This window comes from Schistocerca gregaria, chromosome X, assembly GCF_023897955.1.
Source record: "Schistocerca gregaria isolate iqSchGreg1 chromosome X, iqSchGreg1.2, whole genome shotgun sequence".
In the NCBI taxonomy this organism is placed as follows: domain Eukaryota; kingdom Metazoa; phylum Arthropoda; class Insecta; order Orthoptera; family Acrididae; genus Schistocerca; species Schistocerca gregaria.
Window position 1 is genome coordinate 601,798,304 of NC_064931.1, and position 19,712 is coordinate 601,818,015.

The 19,712-nt window shown below is 38.7% G+C and overlaps 1 protein-coding gene across 1 annotated transcript in view; it reads right to left on the reverse strand.

The window, feature by feature from the left end:
• Positions 1-6,062: 6,062 nt before the first annotated feature.
• LOC126298874 (cell cycle checkpoint protein RAD17) overlaps positions 6,063-19,712 on the reverse strand; it is a 107,554-nt gene continuing 93,904 nt past the window's right edge. The window contains exons 13-14 of the mRNA XM_049990390.1: positions 9,947-9,992; positions 6,063-7,386 (exon numbers count right to left, since the gene is read on the reverse strand). Coding sequence (XP_049846347.1) covers positions 7,182-7,386; positions 9,947-9,992 — 251 coding nt within the window. The 3' untranslated portion in view covers positions 6,063-7,181. The remainder of the gene's footprint in view (positions 7,387-9,946; positions 9,993-19,712) is intronic.

Here is a 19,712-nt window from a genome sequence, read left to right on the forward strand (position 1 = left end):
TATCTTCATTGATTTCATACCCACTGATCCATTACTTTCATTTTAGAGTATTTAATTTATTTCATACATATCCCTGGTGGCAGAACAAGCTACAGTTCTCCACAGACTCCATTCTACCCATGGTGCTGTTTCCCCATATCCAGTAGACAAAACTTTCACAGTCAGAGTTGTCACAAGTTGCCCCAAGTGAAATTCCCTGATATGTTCATGATTTCCAGACAAGTTTTACAATTTTTTTCCTGAGAAATTTTGAGATCTCAAAGGTAAGTAAAAACGTAAGCTGACAAAAAATGTACGGACTTCTGTATTTCTAAACGTGTGAGCAAAAATCTTCAGTACTAAAATCCACATCTTTCCTAATGAACTGGTTGTGGAAAAAGCAAGCCAGATGGTATATGTGTTTCATTAAAATCACTGACGTAATTTTATTTCAATTAAAACACACACACACACACACACACACACACACACACACACACACACACACACACACACACACACACACACACGTTTGGTGACAAAAATACGCATTTTGTTGGAGTCGCAAGACATATCTGTAATGCCTTCACTGATTTCAGAAACAACCTCAGAAAAAAGCAGTCCTCTTGAAAGAAGTGTATAAAGCAGGGAAGAGTTGTGTAAACAAACACAGTAGATGACCACCAATAAAACATTGGTTCTACTATGTTTGTTATTGTCAGGTATTACCCACTGTGTTATGTCTTATTTTACAGGTTTCGTGTGGTTTTTCTTTCAAGAAATACACGAGTACATAGTGTGCAGACTGACTGTGACTGCCACAATTTTCTTCTTCTTTTCGCCCATACTTTCTAATATATAAACAACTTTCAAAGTGCCAAAATGTAAAGGAATAAATAAAATGTCTATAAAATGCCACACTGTACAATGTACTTGCGGTGAGACAGTCACAATTCCTGAAATCCATCGCCCACGGCCTCTGGCCTGTCGAAGAGCACCAGAGTCACGGTTTCATGGATAAACCACAAAAATCAGCTGCATTATGCGACACACAAACAGATTTGGTTTGCGGGCAGATCTGTGAGACTAGATCTGACGGGCAAGGCCTGTACATTAGTGGGAAACGATGGGCTTCAGATTGGTAAGCCCGATCCGTTAGATACCCACAGAAATTGCCTGCTGTTTTGGCCTGTCATGAAAGTCTACTCATGTGACCAGCTATTCACATGTCACAGACACCACGTTGATGAAACGAGACTGGTTAAGGAGGGAAAAGGGAAAAAAAAGGTTGGAAGTGACAACAGATTAAAGAAGAAGTAGGAATAGCACTTCTCAGAAAGTGTTGTTGTGAATGTGGAAAACAGATTTGATCTGTTGTTACAGTTGGAAATTGATGAGTCACAGGAAGATGTAGGAATAGACAGGACACAATAAACTTTCACAGTGTTTGAGAAGTAAGAAGTCAGAAAAAGTTGTGAAGAAGAAGACATTTTTGTTGTTAGGTAGAGGTGTTGGCCAACTGTTACAGGATGAACTAGGGTCAGGTAACCACACCACAAGTTTTTTTAACCTAGAGCAAGTCTGGTTCAGGTGATAGAGGATGTAGGTTCACTTTACAAAGATTTCACAAAGGAAGGCACCGTGGTAATGGTGGGTGGGGCGGGCAACAACACAGAGAGGAACACTAATTATTCAGTTTAGAGTGACCTGGTAAAGATAGCTTCAGCAATGAGACATACTGGTGTGGACTTTTGTCTGTCATGAAGCATCATGATCGGCCTCATTTAAACTCTCCTTTTAGGCGAGTTAATTTAGAGGTTGAAACGCTGCTTGGATCAGGTATGGGATCCCATATCCATGTGGCTCCTGTTGACTATCAGTAGGTGGGACTATACTAGGCATGGCCTTCGCCTCAACATGAAGGGAAGGGAAAACTGTCTGGGCTAATAGCAAATAACTTAATGGGGGCACAATCACAAGTGGTAAAGTACCAGTTGTTACACTTGACAGAACAGCAGTTTTTGGGGGGTAGGGAGGGAAAAAAGAAAAGATGTTTAGAGACAGGCTGAAAATGACATTCACATTGATAAAACAGACAGTCATAAAGCAAATTTTAATGTACACAGTCCATGCAGACAGCCTCTGGTAAACGTATGTTAAATGTCACAGGATTCAAGTTAGCTTCTTACTACTGTACAGAAAATATGGAGAAAGGAGGAGTTGCCACATTTGTCAGAAACTGTTTTGTTTTCAATAACACTGATATTAATAAATTTTGCTCACAGCAGCACTTATAAGCTTGTGCAACAGAAGTAGTATTTCATAATAAGTCCTTTATAATAGTAAGTACATAAAGATCACCTTCGGGAAATTTTAACCTCTTCATAAAGAACCTGGAAGCTCTATTGTCCCATCTCACAGTAAAAAACAAGGAAATAGTGTTGCTGGTGATTTTAACGAGGATTTACTGAAAAGCACTGTCAGTGAAAAATTATTGCAAGCAGTAACATTGACATTCAATTTAGTTCCTACTGTGAACTTTGCAACCAGGATATGTAAATGCTCTGAGATTACTATTGATAATATCTTTGTAGAAAAACCTAGGGGAAAAAAGTCATATCACAAAACCAATGGTAAATGGGCTATATGATCATGACATACAGCATCTTGTGTTAAATGTTGGAACTTGTCAGGATAAAACAATCTATTAAATCTGAGTATAGGAAGGTAATAAATCAGTTAAAAATTGAGAAATCAGAAAATTCTTCAAAGACATTAATTGCAAAGATGTTTACAATATTGCGGAGCGAAATGGAAAATACAAAGCAATCATTAATAAAGTTAGTTCTACTTTTGAAAACTGTTTTCCCCTAAACGTAAGAAAACAAATCACACAGAATTCAAAAAATAACACCATGGACTACACAAGGAATAAGGATATCATGTGGGATGAGAAGGGGACTGCGTCTACTATCTAGGAACAGCTCTGATGTTAGCTTTGTAATACATTACAAAGAATACTGCAAAGTATTGAAGCAAGTAACCCAGAAATAGAAGCAACTTTATTATGAAAAAAATATAATCACAGCAGGCAACAAAATAAAAAAAAAACTGTATGGGATATAGTGAAGACTAAGACAGGTGGAGCCAAAAGAGAAGAGGGACAGATAGCTCTAAAAATAAATGAGACATTGGTAACAAGAGCATGTAATGTTGCAAACCTCTTAATCAAGTACTTTATTTCTATTACTGACAGCTTGGGATTATCAGGTTCAGCGAACAGTGCAATGGAGTATCTGACACCAGTCTTTAAAAAGAACTTCAGTAAAATGGAAACAACACTCACGTCTGCCAAACAAGTAGCATCCATCATAAAATCCTTAAAATCTAAGTATTCTTGTGGCTATGATAACACATCAACAAAGTTAATCAAAGAGTGCTCATGTGAGTTGTCTATCTTAAGTTATTTGTGTACTGTCTCTTATCAGCGGAACATTTCCAGACTGGCTAAAATATGCTGAAGTTAAGCCTTTCTACAAGAAAGGGGATAAAGAGAGACCATGAAACTACTGACCAAATTCACTTTTGCGGCTTTTTCAAAAATATTTGGAAAAGTTGTGTTCAAGTGTCCCCTTAAGCATCTGACTGCAAATAATACATTTTCCACGTCACAGTTTGGATTTCTTAAGGGTACTGATATAGAGAAAGCCATTTACACTTACAGTGAGAATGTACTTAATTCATTAGATAATAAATTAAAGGCTAAGTTTGTTTTGTTTGCAGATGATACAAACACTGAAATAAGTAGCAAGTCAAGTACAGATTTAGAAATAGCTGACAAATTTTCACTGACATTAATAAATGGTTTAAAGCTAATTCACTGCCATTAAAGTTTGAAAAGACCTACAACATGCAGTTCAGAACTGGTAAGAAATTTCTTTCCAGCATTTGTATAGCATATGAAGACATGCAGATCGAAGAGGTAGACAGTTTACAGCGGTAAATTTCTGGGATTACAAATGGTTCAAATGGCTCTGAGCACTATGGGACTTAACATCTGTGGTCATCAGTCCCCTAGAACTTAGAACTACTTAAACCTAACTAACCTAAGGACATCACACACATCCATGCCCAAGGCAGGATTCGAACCTGGGACCATAGGGGTTATGTGGTTCCAGACTGAAGCGCCTAGAACCGCACGGCCACACCCGCCGGCTCTGGGATTACAACTCTATAGTGAATTCAGTTGGGAACAGCATACCACAGAATTGCTGAAGCGCCTAAAAAAGTCTGTATTTGCAATGAAAATGATGTCAGGTGTAGGAGGTATAAAAAACTTGCATACTTTGCTTACTTTCATTCTATTATTTCACATGGGATCATATTCTGCAGTAACTAAACAAACCAAGCAAAAGTTTTTGCATGCAAAAGCACATAACAAGAATTAATTGTTTGTGGTGTAAATTCAAGACAATCATGTAGAAACCTGTTCAAGGAACTTAGTATTCTAACCACTGCTTATCAGAACATTTATTCCTTAATGAAATTTGTTGCAGGTAGTATACTGTATCTCTGTTTCCAACCAATAGTTCAATACATCGTATTGATACCAGGAATAAGAACAATCTACATGAAGACCTAAAATCATTTGCCTTGGTCCAAAAAGGGGTTCAATATTCAGGAATACATGTTTTCAATAAACTTCCAGCAACCATTAAAAACTTGGTTTCAGATAAAGAACAGTTTAAACAGAGTTTGAAAGATTTTTGGATAGGCAACTCCTCCTACTCTATAAATGAATATCTTAACAGGGACTGTTAGACCAGCTTAAGTAAAAATGTCTGTTAGATTTCAGTTTTGACAACACTTAGTCACAGCAGTCAAGGTTGAATATTTTGTGTATGATAAAGGTATTAAAAATGCATAACAATGTTTTATTAATTTTACTAATTCTGTAAGTATTAGCAGTTCCAGTTTACTGTAATGCATTCACCTATTTTGACAATCTCCTGCCAAATGATAAGGTAGTAAGTACTACATTCAAATGTTTTATGTTTTTTATGTTATACTTTCCGACATGTTCCACACACATGAGGATCATTTCATTTTTTGGATCTATGGAACAAAAACGTAATCTAATATAACCTAAGCTGTCATGATCAATCCATGCAACAGATAACTTGCACGAATACTCTGAGAATCAACACTAATGAGGATAGGCAGCAACTCATCGTAAAGATGATTGCTGAGCCGCAGACAGGCACATGGAAAAGACAATCACACTCTCACAACTAAATTTTTGGCCACAGCCATTGCCAGAAAATGAGAGCCACACGCACGCGCGTCAAAAAATAACACCATGGACTACACAAGGAATAGGGATATCGTGTGGGATGAGAAGAGGACTGTATCTACTATCTAGGAACAGCTGTGATGTTAGCTTTGTAATACATTACAAAGAATACTGCGAAGTATTGAAGCAACTTTATTATGAAAAAAAGATAATCACAGCAGGCAACAAAATAAAAAAAAACTCTATGGGATATAGTGAAGACTGAGACAGGTGGACACACACACACACACACACACACACACACACACACACACACACACACACACGACCTCCGTATCCAACTGCTGCGTTAACAGCCTCTGAGAATTAGAGCTAAACAAACAACTCCTCACACCTCCCTGCCTCTCAATGGCAGCTGTCAGGCTAGCAGCACAAAGTGGTGGCAGCACTAACTGCAGGCGGAGGGGAGTGGTAGAAACGGAAGAAGCAGTAAGAATGAGGGAGTAGGGAAGCAGCACACGTTCTCAGCTGCCCACAGCCAGCGATGATGCGCGACAACGATTTCACCTACTGAGAAAAAACAAGATTTTTCCAGTGTTTTTTTTCCCCTTCAAATTTCCCTGACTTCCTTGACATGTTTGAAATTCCCTCATTTCCAAAACTTCTGGCAACCCAGATAATAGTATTCCATAGTATGTCAGAAATCAGGGTTCAGTTTTATTATTTTTTTTTCTTAGCCACTGTGCCACACTCTTGAGCCATGACTACAACTGAAGACTTAATTCAAAGACCATGAATTTCCATTAAGCACTGTTTAATCATCTTATTTGTGACTTTTTGTAAGGTGAAACAATCATTGCATAACACAAATCCATTGGGATAAAAATAGGTCTGGTGTGGAAAGTCTTGCTGGAATGCACATAATTCAAGGAGTAAAAGTAACAAATCACTGAAAAGTAGAGGTTTTGAGTCACGGAAAGGCACATAAACAAGAACATGCATGTACACTGCACACACATACGCACGTGCCAACAAATTCGCGCGCACGTTCGCGATCACACACAATGAAAATATTGGCAATACTTACTGTACATAAACAAATTCAGATATATGCTGTAAGGTGTAATATATAATTAGTTTTACAAGATACACACTTCATAACTGCAGTCTCTGTTTAAAACAAAAAACTACAAATTTTTTTCTGTATGTTATATCGGCATATTTTTAAGAACTGTGCATAATGAAAGGCCAGTTTTTAAATAAATAAAGTATATTGTTTAATGAACAGAATATAAACTGGATGTCAAAAATCCTACTTTACATATCATATACATATATCACGACAGACTGACAGCAAGATCATATCACATACACCAAGATAGACTGACAATGTTAATATCATTATTTTTAAATGGAAACAGAAGTTATACTGATCAACTTGGCTAACAATAAAGAAGAATACTAGATAGACACCTGTGCAAAGCTCAGCCGGCCTCTTTTAATTGTGGGCAGACAGAAGTATAAATAATTTTTTTGTAACGACAGCATCAAAATGATGAAAAATAATAACATACGAATAGAGAGTACATGCTGATTCAGATTTTTGAATAGCAAATACTAGTTCTAATCTGAGACTGAACTGTAGTTTATTCTTCATTCAGATGTCATATATATAGAGTTGTTTCGATGCTGAGAATTAAATAGCATTTGTTTTAACGATCCGTCTCCACAACATGATGCAGTTTGTCAGTTAACCATGGAATATATTAGTGGTTCCTCTACGTGTGACTATGCTACCTTTATTGAGCATTTTACATTATTAAACTTCTTTCATACTTAGTAATACAGTTCTGCACTAAAAGGAACGAGCCACTGAAATGAAAGGAAGGAGCCACTGAAATGCTGCAACTCAGTCTGAATGAACTTCTTCAATTATGACTTCATCTTCCGCCTCCTCTGGTTCTTCCAACTGTTTCCTTTCTGCTTCTGTATTGGTTACCAGAGAAAAATTTCTTGCACTCTGTATTTTGTGACCTGCACTGTCCATCCTCTGAACACTTTTGTAAGTATGTTGCAATTCATACTCATTCTTCCATTGCTCCATTTGCAGAACACTAAAAATGAATGAAAAATGTTATACACAATTGATATAATTTTGAAGCATACAAATAACTCTACATACTGCTACAGTTAAGCCACTAATAGAATGTTACCGACAAAATCTATCACAGAAGCTCTCCTGCGAACCTTGCAGAACTAGCACTCCTGAAAGAAAGGATATTGCGGAGACATGGCTTAGCCACAGCCTGGAGGATGTTTCCAGAATGTGATTTTCACTCTGCCGCGGAGTGTGCACTGATATGAAACTTCCTGGCAGATTAAAACTGTGTGCCGGACCGAGACTTGAACTCGGGACCTTTGCCTTTTGTGGGCAAGTGCTCTACCAACTGAGCTACCCAAGCACGACTCACAACCCGTCCTCACAGCCTTACTTCTGCCAGTACCTCGCCTCCTACCTTCCAAACTTTACAGAAGCTCTCCTGCGAACTTTGCAGAACTAGCACTCCTGAAAGAAAGGATATTGTGGACACATGGCTTAGCGACAGTCTGGGGGATGTTTCCAGAATGAGATTTTCACTCTGCAGCGGAGTGTGTGATGATATAAAACTTTCTGGCAGGTTAAAACTGTGTGCCGGACCGAGACTCAAACTCGGGAGCTTTGCGAGCACTTGCCCGCAAAAGGCAAAGGTCCCGAGTTCGAGTCTCGGTCCGGCACACAGTTTTAACCTGTCAGGAAATTTCATATCAGTGCACACTCCGCTGCAGGGCGAAAATCTCATTCAGGTATTACAATCTTTGAAGCCACAATGTGGCATCCCAGCAAACCAACATGACTTTTCATCTACTGACACGGAAACAACTAGCTTAGTCTCCTAGTGCTCAGTGCAGTTGGTCTCGTAAGTTTAGCAAAGTGATTCACGTGGCGAGTCACGACATATTAGGCGTGAAGCGAAGCACGTCCATTGTAGTCGTAGCCTAAGAGACATTGCTACAAGAATGCATACAGTAAAGCTCACAGAGAAAATACATTAATGTCATTTAAAGGCAATGGTAATTAGAACTTGTGATGAAGCAAGCTGGGATATTTTTGTTTCTCCTCTTGTTCTGCCATCTGCCCACTTAAATTCGTTTTTTCAATTTGAACTACTTACCATTAACATACGTGAGTATAATCTGCATTTTCATAAAAGAGAAAGGTTGACCCTCAGTTTTAAAGAATATAACACCAGATCTAATTTTGTGCTTAGTTTTATGTATGTAATTGATTTTCTAATTTATTTTGACTATTCCTAGTTAGTACCTTTCACTGCAGGGCGAAATCAGTAATTGCTTCGTAACTTAAATTCTATTGTTGATGTATAAGCAAATATAAATTCTGTACTAATTATTAACATTTGGGGGAACAACTTATTGTATTCCTAAAGGATCTATTTATTAATTCCAGAGAAATTAAAAGTTTCATCAAAAGTATTGTTTGCATAACTATATATGTTAATTTCATGATTTAAACAAATAATTCGGGTTAATCCTTGCAGTAGGAGAAACTGTTAAAAAGAACCAATTTTTCGATGCATTCAGTAAATTTAATGAGTTGAGTTTTAATTGTAATTTCTGTAAATTTAACTTCAAAAAATGTGTAAGTCCAGTACCTATTATTGTGATGATATATAAGGGCGCAGTTTTTGGTCAAGAGACAGTCAGTCCAGTACCTTTCTATTTTTTCAAGAACTGTGAACTTTCTGGTTAGGTTTTTACTGCTCATAGATATTCAGTAGTAAATTATGGTAGCAGTATGTGGATGTTTGCCTGCAACCTATTAATGAGGCTTATCGAAAGTTAAACAATAGTGCACTGGCCATATAAATGTGTATAAGGGGGGTTGTGAAAAATGAAAGTAAGCAACTGAGAAATGCAAATGTGCACCTGTTGGCTACATCATTTACAGTAGACAGTACTGCACTTCCACCCCCTATTGTTTCAGCCAGTACATTGACACTGAGGACGATCAACGAAGAAATAAAGAAGGTGAACATCATCACAAACTATAGCAGAAAACACGCAAATGATACATCAGCTGCAGGTCTACAAGTCATCTTTTAAAAAAAGAAAATGAACCATTGAAAATCCAGGTTGGAATAATGACAATACTATGAAAAGGATAGATTGCTACTCGCCATATGATGGAGATGACTCCCGGACAGGCACAGCAAAAAGACTGCTAAACAAGTAAGCTTTCAGCCAAAGCCTCGTCTTAAATTAGACAACATACACACAGACATTCATGCAAACACAACTCACACACACATGACCACTTTGACCTTGGCAGCCAGAGACAGTGGTGATATGTTTGTGAGTTGCATTTGTGTGAATGTATGTGTGTACGTTGCCTAATTCAGAAGAAGACATTTTGGCTGAAAGCTTGCCTGTTTAGCAGTCTTTTGTTGTGTCTGTCTGCAACTCAACAGCTCCACTATACAGTGAATAGCAATCTATCCTTTTCACAATACTGACTTTTAAAAAGAGACTTTCTTTAAAAATACAACAGCACACAATGAACACTAACTGGACAAACAATTTTTCTGATGTAATCACACATTTGATAGGATTACTTACAAATGATGGTGATCATGTGTGTAGAATCCATGGCTACATTTTGGCACTGAAAAAAAAAAAAAAAATAAAATAAAAACAAAGACATCATGAATGAACATATACTGCTGCAATTCAATTGCTTTACACTAAACATCCAGAAGTCATTTACTAATATCATAGTGTGCACAATTCACAGAAAGGTGCCAAGCATATAAAAAGTTATGTGATCTATGGCTTCCCCAGTGCATTCCATACCCAAATCGCTGGATGGTGTCCCATCAGATCAATGATGGTCTCAGTGCTGCAGAAAGATTAGGATTTTATGCCTACACTGACAAACATGCCTAAGGCTCATGTTATCAACACTGTTGAGCTTTACCACATGAAGTGACAAAGGAATTTGTTTTCACACTCTTAGAGGACATATCAATATTCATCTTACGAGCCGATAAATTATCACAAAATGATACCTTATGAAACTGGTTCTGAAAGATGCTCAAAAACAGGTTGTCATTCCATCGTATTGATTGGACTGTTTATCTACCTTTCCACACACCTAAGGAGCACACATCCCTAAACAGTGTGTTGTTGTTGTTGTTGTTGTTGTTGTTGTTGTGGTCTTCAGTCCTGAGACAGGTTTGATGCAGCTTTCCATGCTACTCTATCCTGTGAAAGCTTCTTCATCTCCCAGTACATACTGCAACCTACATCCTTCTGAACCTGCTTAGTGTATTCATCTCTTGGTCTCCCTCTACGAGTTTTACCCTCCACACTGCCCTCCAATACTAAATTGGTGATCCCTTGATGCCTCAGAACATGACCTACCAACCGATCCCTTCTTCTGGTCAAGTTGTGCCACAAACTTCTCTTCTCCCTAATCCTATTCAATACTTCCTCATTAGTTATGTGATCTACCCATCTAATCTTCAGCATTCTTCTGTAGCACCACATCGCGAAAGCTTCTATTCTCTAATTGTCCAAACTATTTATCGTCCATGTTTCACTTCCATACATGGCTACACTCCATACAAATACTTTCAGAAATGACTTCCTGACACTTAAATCTATATTCGATGTTAACAAATTTCTCTTCTTCAGAAACACTTTCATTGCCATTGCCAGTCAACATTTTATATCCTCTCTACTTCGACCATCATCAGTTATTTTGCTCCCCAAATAGCAAAGCTCCTTTACTACTTTAAGTGTCTCATTTCCTAATCTAATTCCCTCAGCAGCCCCTGACTTAATTCGACTACATTCCATTATCCTCGTTTTGCTTTAGTTGATGTTCATCTTATATCCTCCTTTCAATACACTATCCATTCCATTCAACTGCTCTTCCAAGTCCTTTGCTGTCTCTGACAGAATTACGATGTCATCGGCGAACCTCAAAGTTTTTATTTCTTCTCCATGGATTTTAATACCTACCCCGAATTTTTCTTTTGTTTCCTTTACTGCTTGCTCAATATACAGATTGAAGAACATCGGGGAGAGGCTACAATCCTGTCTTACTCCCTTCCCAACAACTGCTTCCCTTTCATGTCCCTTGACTCTTATTACTGCCATCTGGTTTCTGTACAAATTGTAAATAGCCTTTCGCTCCCTGTATTTTACCCCTGCCACCTTTAGAATTTGAAAGAGAGTATTCCAGTCAACATTGTCAAAAGCTTTCTCTAAGTCTACAAATGCTAGAAACGTAGGTTTGCCTTTCCTTAATCTTTCTTCTAAGATAAGTCGTAAGGTCAGTATTGCCTCACATGTTCCAACATTTCTACGGAATCCAAACTGATCTTCCCCGATTTCGGCTTCTACTAGTTTTTCCATTCGTCTGTAAAGAATTCGTGTTAGTATTTTGCAGCTGTGGCTTATTAAACTGATTGTTCGGTAATTTTCACATCTGTCAACATCTGCTTTCTTTGGGATTGGAATTATTATATTCTTCTTGAAGTCTGCGGGTATTTCGCCTGTTTCATACATCTTGTTCACCAGATGGTAGAGTTTTGTCAGGACTGGCTCTCCCAAGGCCGTCAGTAGTTCTAATGGAATGTTGTCTACTCCGGGGGCCTTGTTTCGACTCAGGTCTTTCAGTGCTCTGTCAAACTCTTCACGCAGTATCGTATCTCCCATTTCATCTTCATCCACATCCTCTTCCATTTCCATAATATTGTCCTCAAGTACATCGCCCTTGTATAGACCCTCTATATACTCCTTCCACCTTTCTGCTTTCCCTTCTTTGCTTAGAACTGGGTTTCCGTCTGAGCTCTTGATGTTCATACAAGTGGTTCTCTTATCTCCAAAGGTCTCTTTAATTTTCCTGTACGCAGTATCTATCTTACCCCTAGTGAGATAAGCCTCTACATCCTTACATTTGTCCTCTAGCCATCCCTGCTTAGCCAATTTGCACTTCCTGTTGATCTCATTTTTGAGACGTTTGTATTCCTTTTTGCCTGCTTGATTTACTGCATTTTTATATTTTCTCCTTTCATCAACTGAATTCAATATTTCTTCTGTTACCCAAGGATTTCTACTAGCCCTCGTCTTTTTACCTTCTTGATTATCTGCTGCCTTCACTACTTCATCCCTCAAATCTACCCATTCTTCTTCTACTGTATTTGTTTCCCCCATTCCTGTCAATTGTTCCCTTACGCTCTCCCTGAAACTCTGTACAGCCTCTGATCTCCTTAAGTTCCCTCCTTTCTGCAGTTTCTTCAGTTTTAATCTACAGGTCATAACCAAAAGATTGTGGTCAGAGTCCACATCTGCCCCTGGAATTGTCTTACAATTTAAAACCTCGTTCCTAAATCTCTGTCTTATCATTATATAATCTATCTGATACCTTTTACTATCTCCAGGGTTCTTCCATGTATACAACCTTCTTTCATGGTTCTTAAACCAAGTGTTAGCTATGATTAAGTTGTGCTCTGTGCAAAATTCTACCAGGCGGCTTCCTCTTTCATTTCTTAGCCCCAATCCATATTCACCTACTATGTTTCCTTCTCTCCCTTTTCCTACTGCCGAATTCCAGTCACCCATGACTATTAAATTTTCATCACCCTTCACTATCTGAATAATTTCTTTTATTTCATCATACATTTCTTCAATTTCTTCGTCATCTGCAGAGCTAGTTGGCATATAAACTTGTACTACTGTAGTAGGTGTGGGCTTCGTATCTATCTTGGCCACAATAATGCGTTCACTATGCTGTTTGTAGTAGCTTACCCGCATTCCTATTTTCCTATTCATTATTAAACCTACTCCTGCATTACCCTTATTTGATTTTGTGTTTATAACCCTGTAGTCACCTGACCAGAAGTCTTGTTCCTCCTGCCACCGAACTTCACTAATTCCCAATATATCTAACTTTAACCTATCCATTTCCCTTTTTAAATTTTCTAACCTACCTGCCCGATTAAGGGATCTGACATTCCACGCTCCGATCCGTAGAATGCCTGTTTTCTTTCTGCTGATAACGACATCCTCTTAAGTAGTCCCCGCCCGGAGATCCGAATGGGGGACTATTTTACCTCCAGAATATTTTACCCAAGAGGACGCCATCATCATTTAATCATACAGTAAAGCTGCATGCCTTCGGGAAAAATTACGGCAGAGGTAAAGTTGTGAGTACCGGGCGTGAGTCGTGCTTCGGTAGCTCAAATGGTAGAGCACTTGCCCGCGAAAGGCAAAGGTCCCGAGTTCGAGTCTCGGTCGGGCACACAGTTTTAATCTGCCAGGAAGTTTCATATCAGCGCACACTCCGCTGCAGAGTGAAAATCTCATTCTGATTACGCCTGTAGTTTCCCCTTGCTTTCAGCCGTTCGCAGTACCAGCACAGCAAAGCTGTTTTGGTTATTGTTACAAGGCCAGATCAGTCAATCATCCAGACTGTTGCCCCTCTTCAGGAACCACACGTTTGTCTGGCCTCTCAACAGATACCCCTCCGTTGTGGTTGTACCTACGGTACGGCTATCTGTATCGCTGAAGCACGCAAGCCTCCCCACCAACGGCAAGGTCCATGGTTCATTGGGGGGGGGGGGGGGGGGGAGGGGGGAGGAAGCAGTGTGCTAGTTAAGAAAACTAATCATGATGGGGTGTGCTGGAAGAGCCACTGGTTGGTTCTAACATATTAACCCAAAAGCTAACCACTACACCACTACAATAAATTTGAAATTATCTAATACCTCTTAATCGAGGAGGGTCTGGACTGGGAGGACCATGAGTGGCTCACAACCTTTGCTCGGCACCATACAGTGGCATGGGAAGACCGCTTCAAAGGTGTGCTTGGTGGAAAAGAGGTGCCAAAATGGTCATGGATAGAATAATAATAAATCAGCCTCGTAGTCTTGGTGTGCACTGCACTTCACACCACTATTTGCACTGCACTGCACGCAGTATTCCAATTGGGCGACCAGGCATCCAGAATTGGGCTTTATACTCCTGTAGTCAGTAGCATCACCTCGAGAAGATGCAGCTCTGGAACACAGTGTGGAAAAAACGTGGTAGCACTCTCCTTATTGAATGGACCACAACAGGACAATGCCTATGATGAGTGTGGAATAATAATTCTGCAGTTCATGCATACCCCAGCAAAATGCGGCATACGGCATACGGCAATGCGGGCCACATGACACTGCGCGGGCAAGCTGCCAAGAGCATGACCGGGGATGTTGCCTTGTCGAAGTGAAACAAGAGACTGGTGGAGCAACAGTACAGTGTGCCTAGCATCCAGAAAGTGTGGCCATCTAAGTTCTCTCTCTGGTGGAAGTGACCACCGAGTGTGCTGAGGGGCTGGTTTCCAGTCTATGAGCCCGTCATCTGCTGCTACAATGGAGGCAATTAGGAAAGGAGTTGCCACAGTATCATCAACAACATAGTCTTAATTTTTCTGTTTCCATAAATGTGAAATTTTCCTAGTTAAATGTCTGCTCCATAAAATAAAACCACAGTTTATACCCTTTAAGGAGATCGCACTAACTGTTAATCAAAAAACTTCTCTATCTAATGTGTTCATATATTATCTACTTTTCCTATCTTTGATGTTAATATCTAAACTGTAACAGGTTTATATTTTAACATGTAGTAATGTCTGTTGCATACAGATGAATGTCATGCACAGGTAGTCTATAGCTACCAATCCACGAGTACAAAATGTTTTGTCTCAATCAGTATTATTTTCAAGGCAGTCAGATGAGCCTTCAATGATTACACGTGTAGGATGATGTAGAAAAACAGGTACTTCTGAAATGCATGGTGGCAGCCATATACAGTTGGCAGCACTGGTTAACAGGGACCTTGAGCTGTAAACAATCTCACCATTCAGAATCATCAATTTGTGGAATGGCCAAGAATATGTTTTTGCCATAAAAATGTTTTACAAAAACAATGATACCATGAAAAGTGTGTAGAGGGACTCTCGACATTTTTCCAACTTGTGTGTCACAGTCGAGTTCTCTTGAAAATGCGAAAAAAGCTGTGATTAAAAATTGTAAAGAGAAAAAAGAAACTGATAGGATGACCAAGAAGTGCTAGCACTGCACACAACATCGAAGTTGTATGTGTTTCAGTCTTACAGAGTCCACAATATTCAATTTGTAAGCAAGTAGCTACGAGCGGAATGCCCCAAGATAGCATTTGCCGAATCCTCCATTTTGATTTAAAATTCCATCTGTACAAGCTGGAGATCATGAAACAACTGACCAAAAATGATTACCTGTTGTGATTAGCAGTCTGTCAGAAATTATGAAAAAAAAATAAAGACAATGTATTTTTGGACAAACTGTGGAGTTCCATCTACATCTAAATACATACACCACAAGCCACCATAATAAGTATGGTGGGTGGCAGGCACCTTGTAGTGTTACTGGTCACTTCCTTTCCGTTCCCACAAGCAAAGAGAGTGAGAGAAAAACGGTTATCTATATGCCTCTGTATGAGCCCAAATTTTTCTGATCTTTGTTGTCCTTATGTAAAAGTATGTTGGCGGCAGTAGACTAATTCTGCAGTCAGTTTCAAATGCCGGGTCTCTAAATTTTCTCAATATTTTTCCATGAAAAGAACCACATCTTCCCTCAAGGGATTCCCACCTGAGTTCATGAAGCATATTTCTGATACTCACATGTTGATTGAACGTACCAAGGCAGTATGCCTTTGAATTGTTTCTATGTCGTCCTTTAATCCAACCTTGTGGAGGTCCCAAGCAATCAAGCAGTGCTCTAGAACGAGGCACAGTTGTGTCCTATACATGATCTTGTTTACATATTGACCACACTCACCTAAAATTCTCCCAATAAACTGAAGTCGACCATTCACCTTTCACGCTACCCTCCTTACACGCTCAATACAATGTTATACCTGGATATTTAATTGACATGACTGTGTCATGCAGTACACTGCTAATGTTGTATTCAAACATTGCATCACTGCTTTTCCTACAACCTATTCCATAAGCTAAAACCTTCGTTCACAGTCTGCAATACGGCAGTGCATCAGATGCTTTCTGGAAATCTAGGAATATGGAATCTGCCTATTGCCCTTTGTCCACAGTTCATAGGACATCATGTAAGGACATGGTGAGCTGAGTTTTACATGAGCAATGCATTCTAAAACTGTGCTGGTGATTGGAAAGAAGCTTTTCCCTCTCAAGGAAATTTATTATATTTTATCTTATAATATGTGCAAGAATTCTGCAGCAAGCTGATGGTAAAGCTATTGGTCTGTAATTGTGAAGATCTGTTCTTTTACCCTTCTTACATACAGGGGTCACCTGTGGTTTTTTCCAGTCACTTGCGATAAATGCAAGATAAGTAAGGAAGCTTCTTGATTCTTACACAAAATGTACATTGGCAGCAGTACAATAATTCTGGATGTCAGATGAGGGCCATTTTCATTTCACAGGTTACGTGAATAAGCAGAACTACTGTTAGTGGGCAGACAGCAACCCTAATGAAGTTCATGAATGCTCTTTACAAGTCAGTAAGGTAACAGTACAGAGAGTAGTTTCATTGCACGAAGTCATCAAGACCTTACTTTTTCGAAAATAATGAGTGGATCACAGTGACGGTCACTTTGGTTTGGTAAGATCAGATGTTGCAACCTTTTGATGAACCTCCAGTGAAAAATATTCCACAACTTCACATAACTTGATTTCAATGGGATGGTGTGACATCGCACACTGCAAGGTATTGAATGGCAGCTGTGTGGGAATGGTCCGGTAACCATGCCATTTCAAAATTTGTTGGCATTACCTGGACCACAACATTATTAAAATAGTCTATTTGTGATTTTTTTTGTGGGAGCTACCTTAAGAATCGGGTCTCTGTGACTCAGCCAAGAACACTGGATGAAATGAAACAAAGAATTCAAGATGAAATTCATGGTATCCCAGCTGCAATATTTCAGCACTCAATGAGGAACTCGAGAGCTGATTGGAAGAATGTATACACATAGGAAGATGCCATCTACAGAACATAATTCTCAAAAAATTGAAAATTTGTATTACTGTCTCTTAAAAGACAAGTTTTAGTGGTTCAATTACTACCAATTTTTAGATGGATTTTTTCCTATTTTTATTGGGTGTCTCAAAATCCCCATTTTTCTCTGTCACCCAACATAGTAACACAATTACTATGTTAATTGTTAATCAATTTGCTCATATGGTCAGGTAGCACCCAGATTTAAGTCTGTACAGTTCTGTGTAAGTCAGCATATTTGATTGCAATCTCTTGTTATGTAATTATTGATTACTGACTGATGTAAGTTTCCTGATCTATGAAATGAAACATGAAAACTAAAGAACAGCTAGTCTGATGCTCATGTTATTTCGGATGATGATGATGATGATGATGATGGTGATGATTCTGACGACGATGACAACAGACTATATAAATCTGGAAATCCACTCCCATGATGATGTATGGTATTCATTTAACAATTACTTCAAATTATTTTTCAGTTTGTGAATGACTGTTCACAGGTCTGTTGGCTTACAAGGTGACAACTGAATATTGCAACCAAAGATTAATACTAGAACCACAGCACTTCTTAATTCTTTTGTTTGTCACTCTTTTGCATTATTGCCTTCAGAGCTGAAATTCTGTGACTTTTTATGAAATAAGGTAATTACCAGTTATACTTAATTTTAAATTTGTGGGGAAACCTTAAAAAAGGAATATGGAGATTCACCTAAAACCGCGGATGGGTCAGTTCTGACACCTCTGCTGCAGCCTGTATAACAATCGCAGTTTTCATGTAGCTTCATGCTTAATGTTATATTGTGTTTGGTTAACAATCACAATACTCCATTCTATCTCACTGCCTGATGACAAAATTCAGAGACACATTGTAATGGGTTCAGATGATTTGACTATGAATACTGAAGAACTGAAAGCTTTTATAGCTGTATTGTAAGTCCATGGTGCTACAGAAGTGAAGAGCTTTGAACTAGACACATTGTGGTCAATGAAGTTGGGAATTAATTTTGTGAAGTCAACAATGGCTTGTGACAGATCCAGAGAGATAATGTGTTATCTCAGATTTGACATTAGATCCATAATATCAGAACAACTGAAGAAGATAAGTTTGCTACAGTATCAGAAATATGCTAAGAGTTCATTGTGAACACACAATGTAGCTACTTACCGAATCCATATATAACAATCGACGAACGTCTGTTTCTTTCAAAGTTCAGCTGCAGATTCACACAGTTCATGGCCTCAAAACCAGACAAATACGACCAAAAGCATTGGACGGCAGTAGATAAAGACTCGAAATATATTGTGAATGCTTTCCCTTACCTAGGAAAGGATGACACAAGGTCGAGTGGTGAGCATCTTGGCGACAATGTTCTGAAAAAGTTGATGCAACCTTAACTCAATAAAGGAAGAAATGTCCCATGTGACAATTTTTTTACCTCCTTGGCTCTCTCTCGGCAAATGCTACAGGTCTAGTAAGCATCATAAATTGATCTTGCAGGAAAATTCCAGTCTGTGTCAAGAAGGCAAAAGAAGTATTATACAGCACAGTATTGTTGAAGAAGAATGATACCACACTGACAGTTTACCAGTGAAAGAGCAACAAAAATGTCCTGATTCTCAGCAATATGCATCCTTACAGTAAAATTGAGGATGGTTTGAAAAAGAAGCCAGATACAGTTATGTTTTCTAACAGCTCTAAATATGGAAGGGACATGGTTGACCAAACAACTCACAAATACTCCATCAAAGCACCCTCGAGACATAGGCCTGTTCACACATTTTACAACTTAATGAATTTGGCTGGGATAAATGCCTGCGTATTGTTCAATGCTTCAAATGAGAAAAAGTTGAAGCACAGAGATTTCATACTGCAGCAGGCGGAGGAACTTGCTGAGAAGTATGCAGCAACCAGGAAGACTAGTACCTCTGTCACAGCCAAAGACATTCTTGAGAGGCAAGAAAAGCGAACAAATTGCATTGTAAAGTCTAACTGTGAAGGAAACAAATCATTTGTAAAGTATCCTACATGTAGGAAAACTGTCTGCAACAAATGTACATCAAAATAATAATATTTGTGCTCATTATGTGATGGTAGCCAGTAAAGGCAAACAACAAATGTAGACTTTTTAAAATAATAAATGGTAATTTGTGGAAAGCTATTTTATTTTTGTTGATCCTTTATAAAATTTCCAGCACTTCAAAGAATAGTTACAGTAGCAGTAACAACAAATTGCTGACACAGGATAATCAAAGGGAAAGATACACAGTCGTTAATGGTCCAGCTGCAATCCTAGGTACGTCCCAGTATCAGCAGTTCT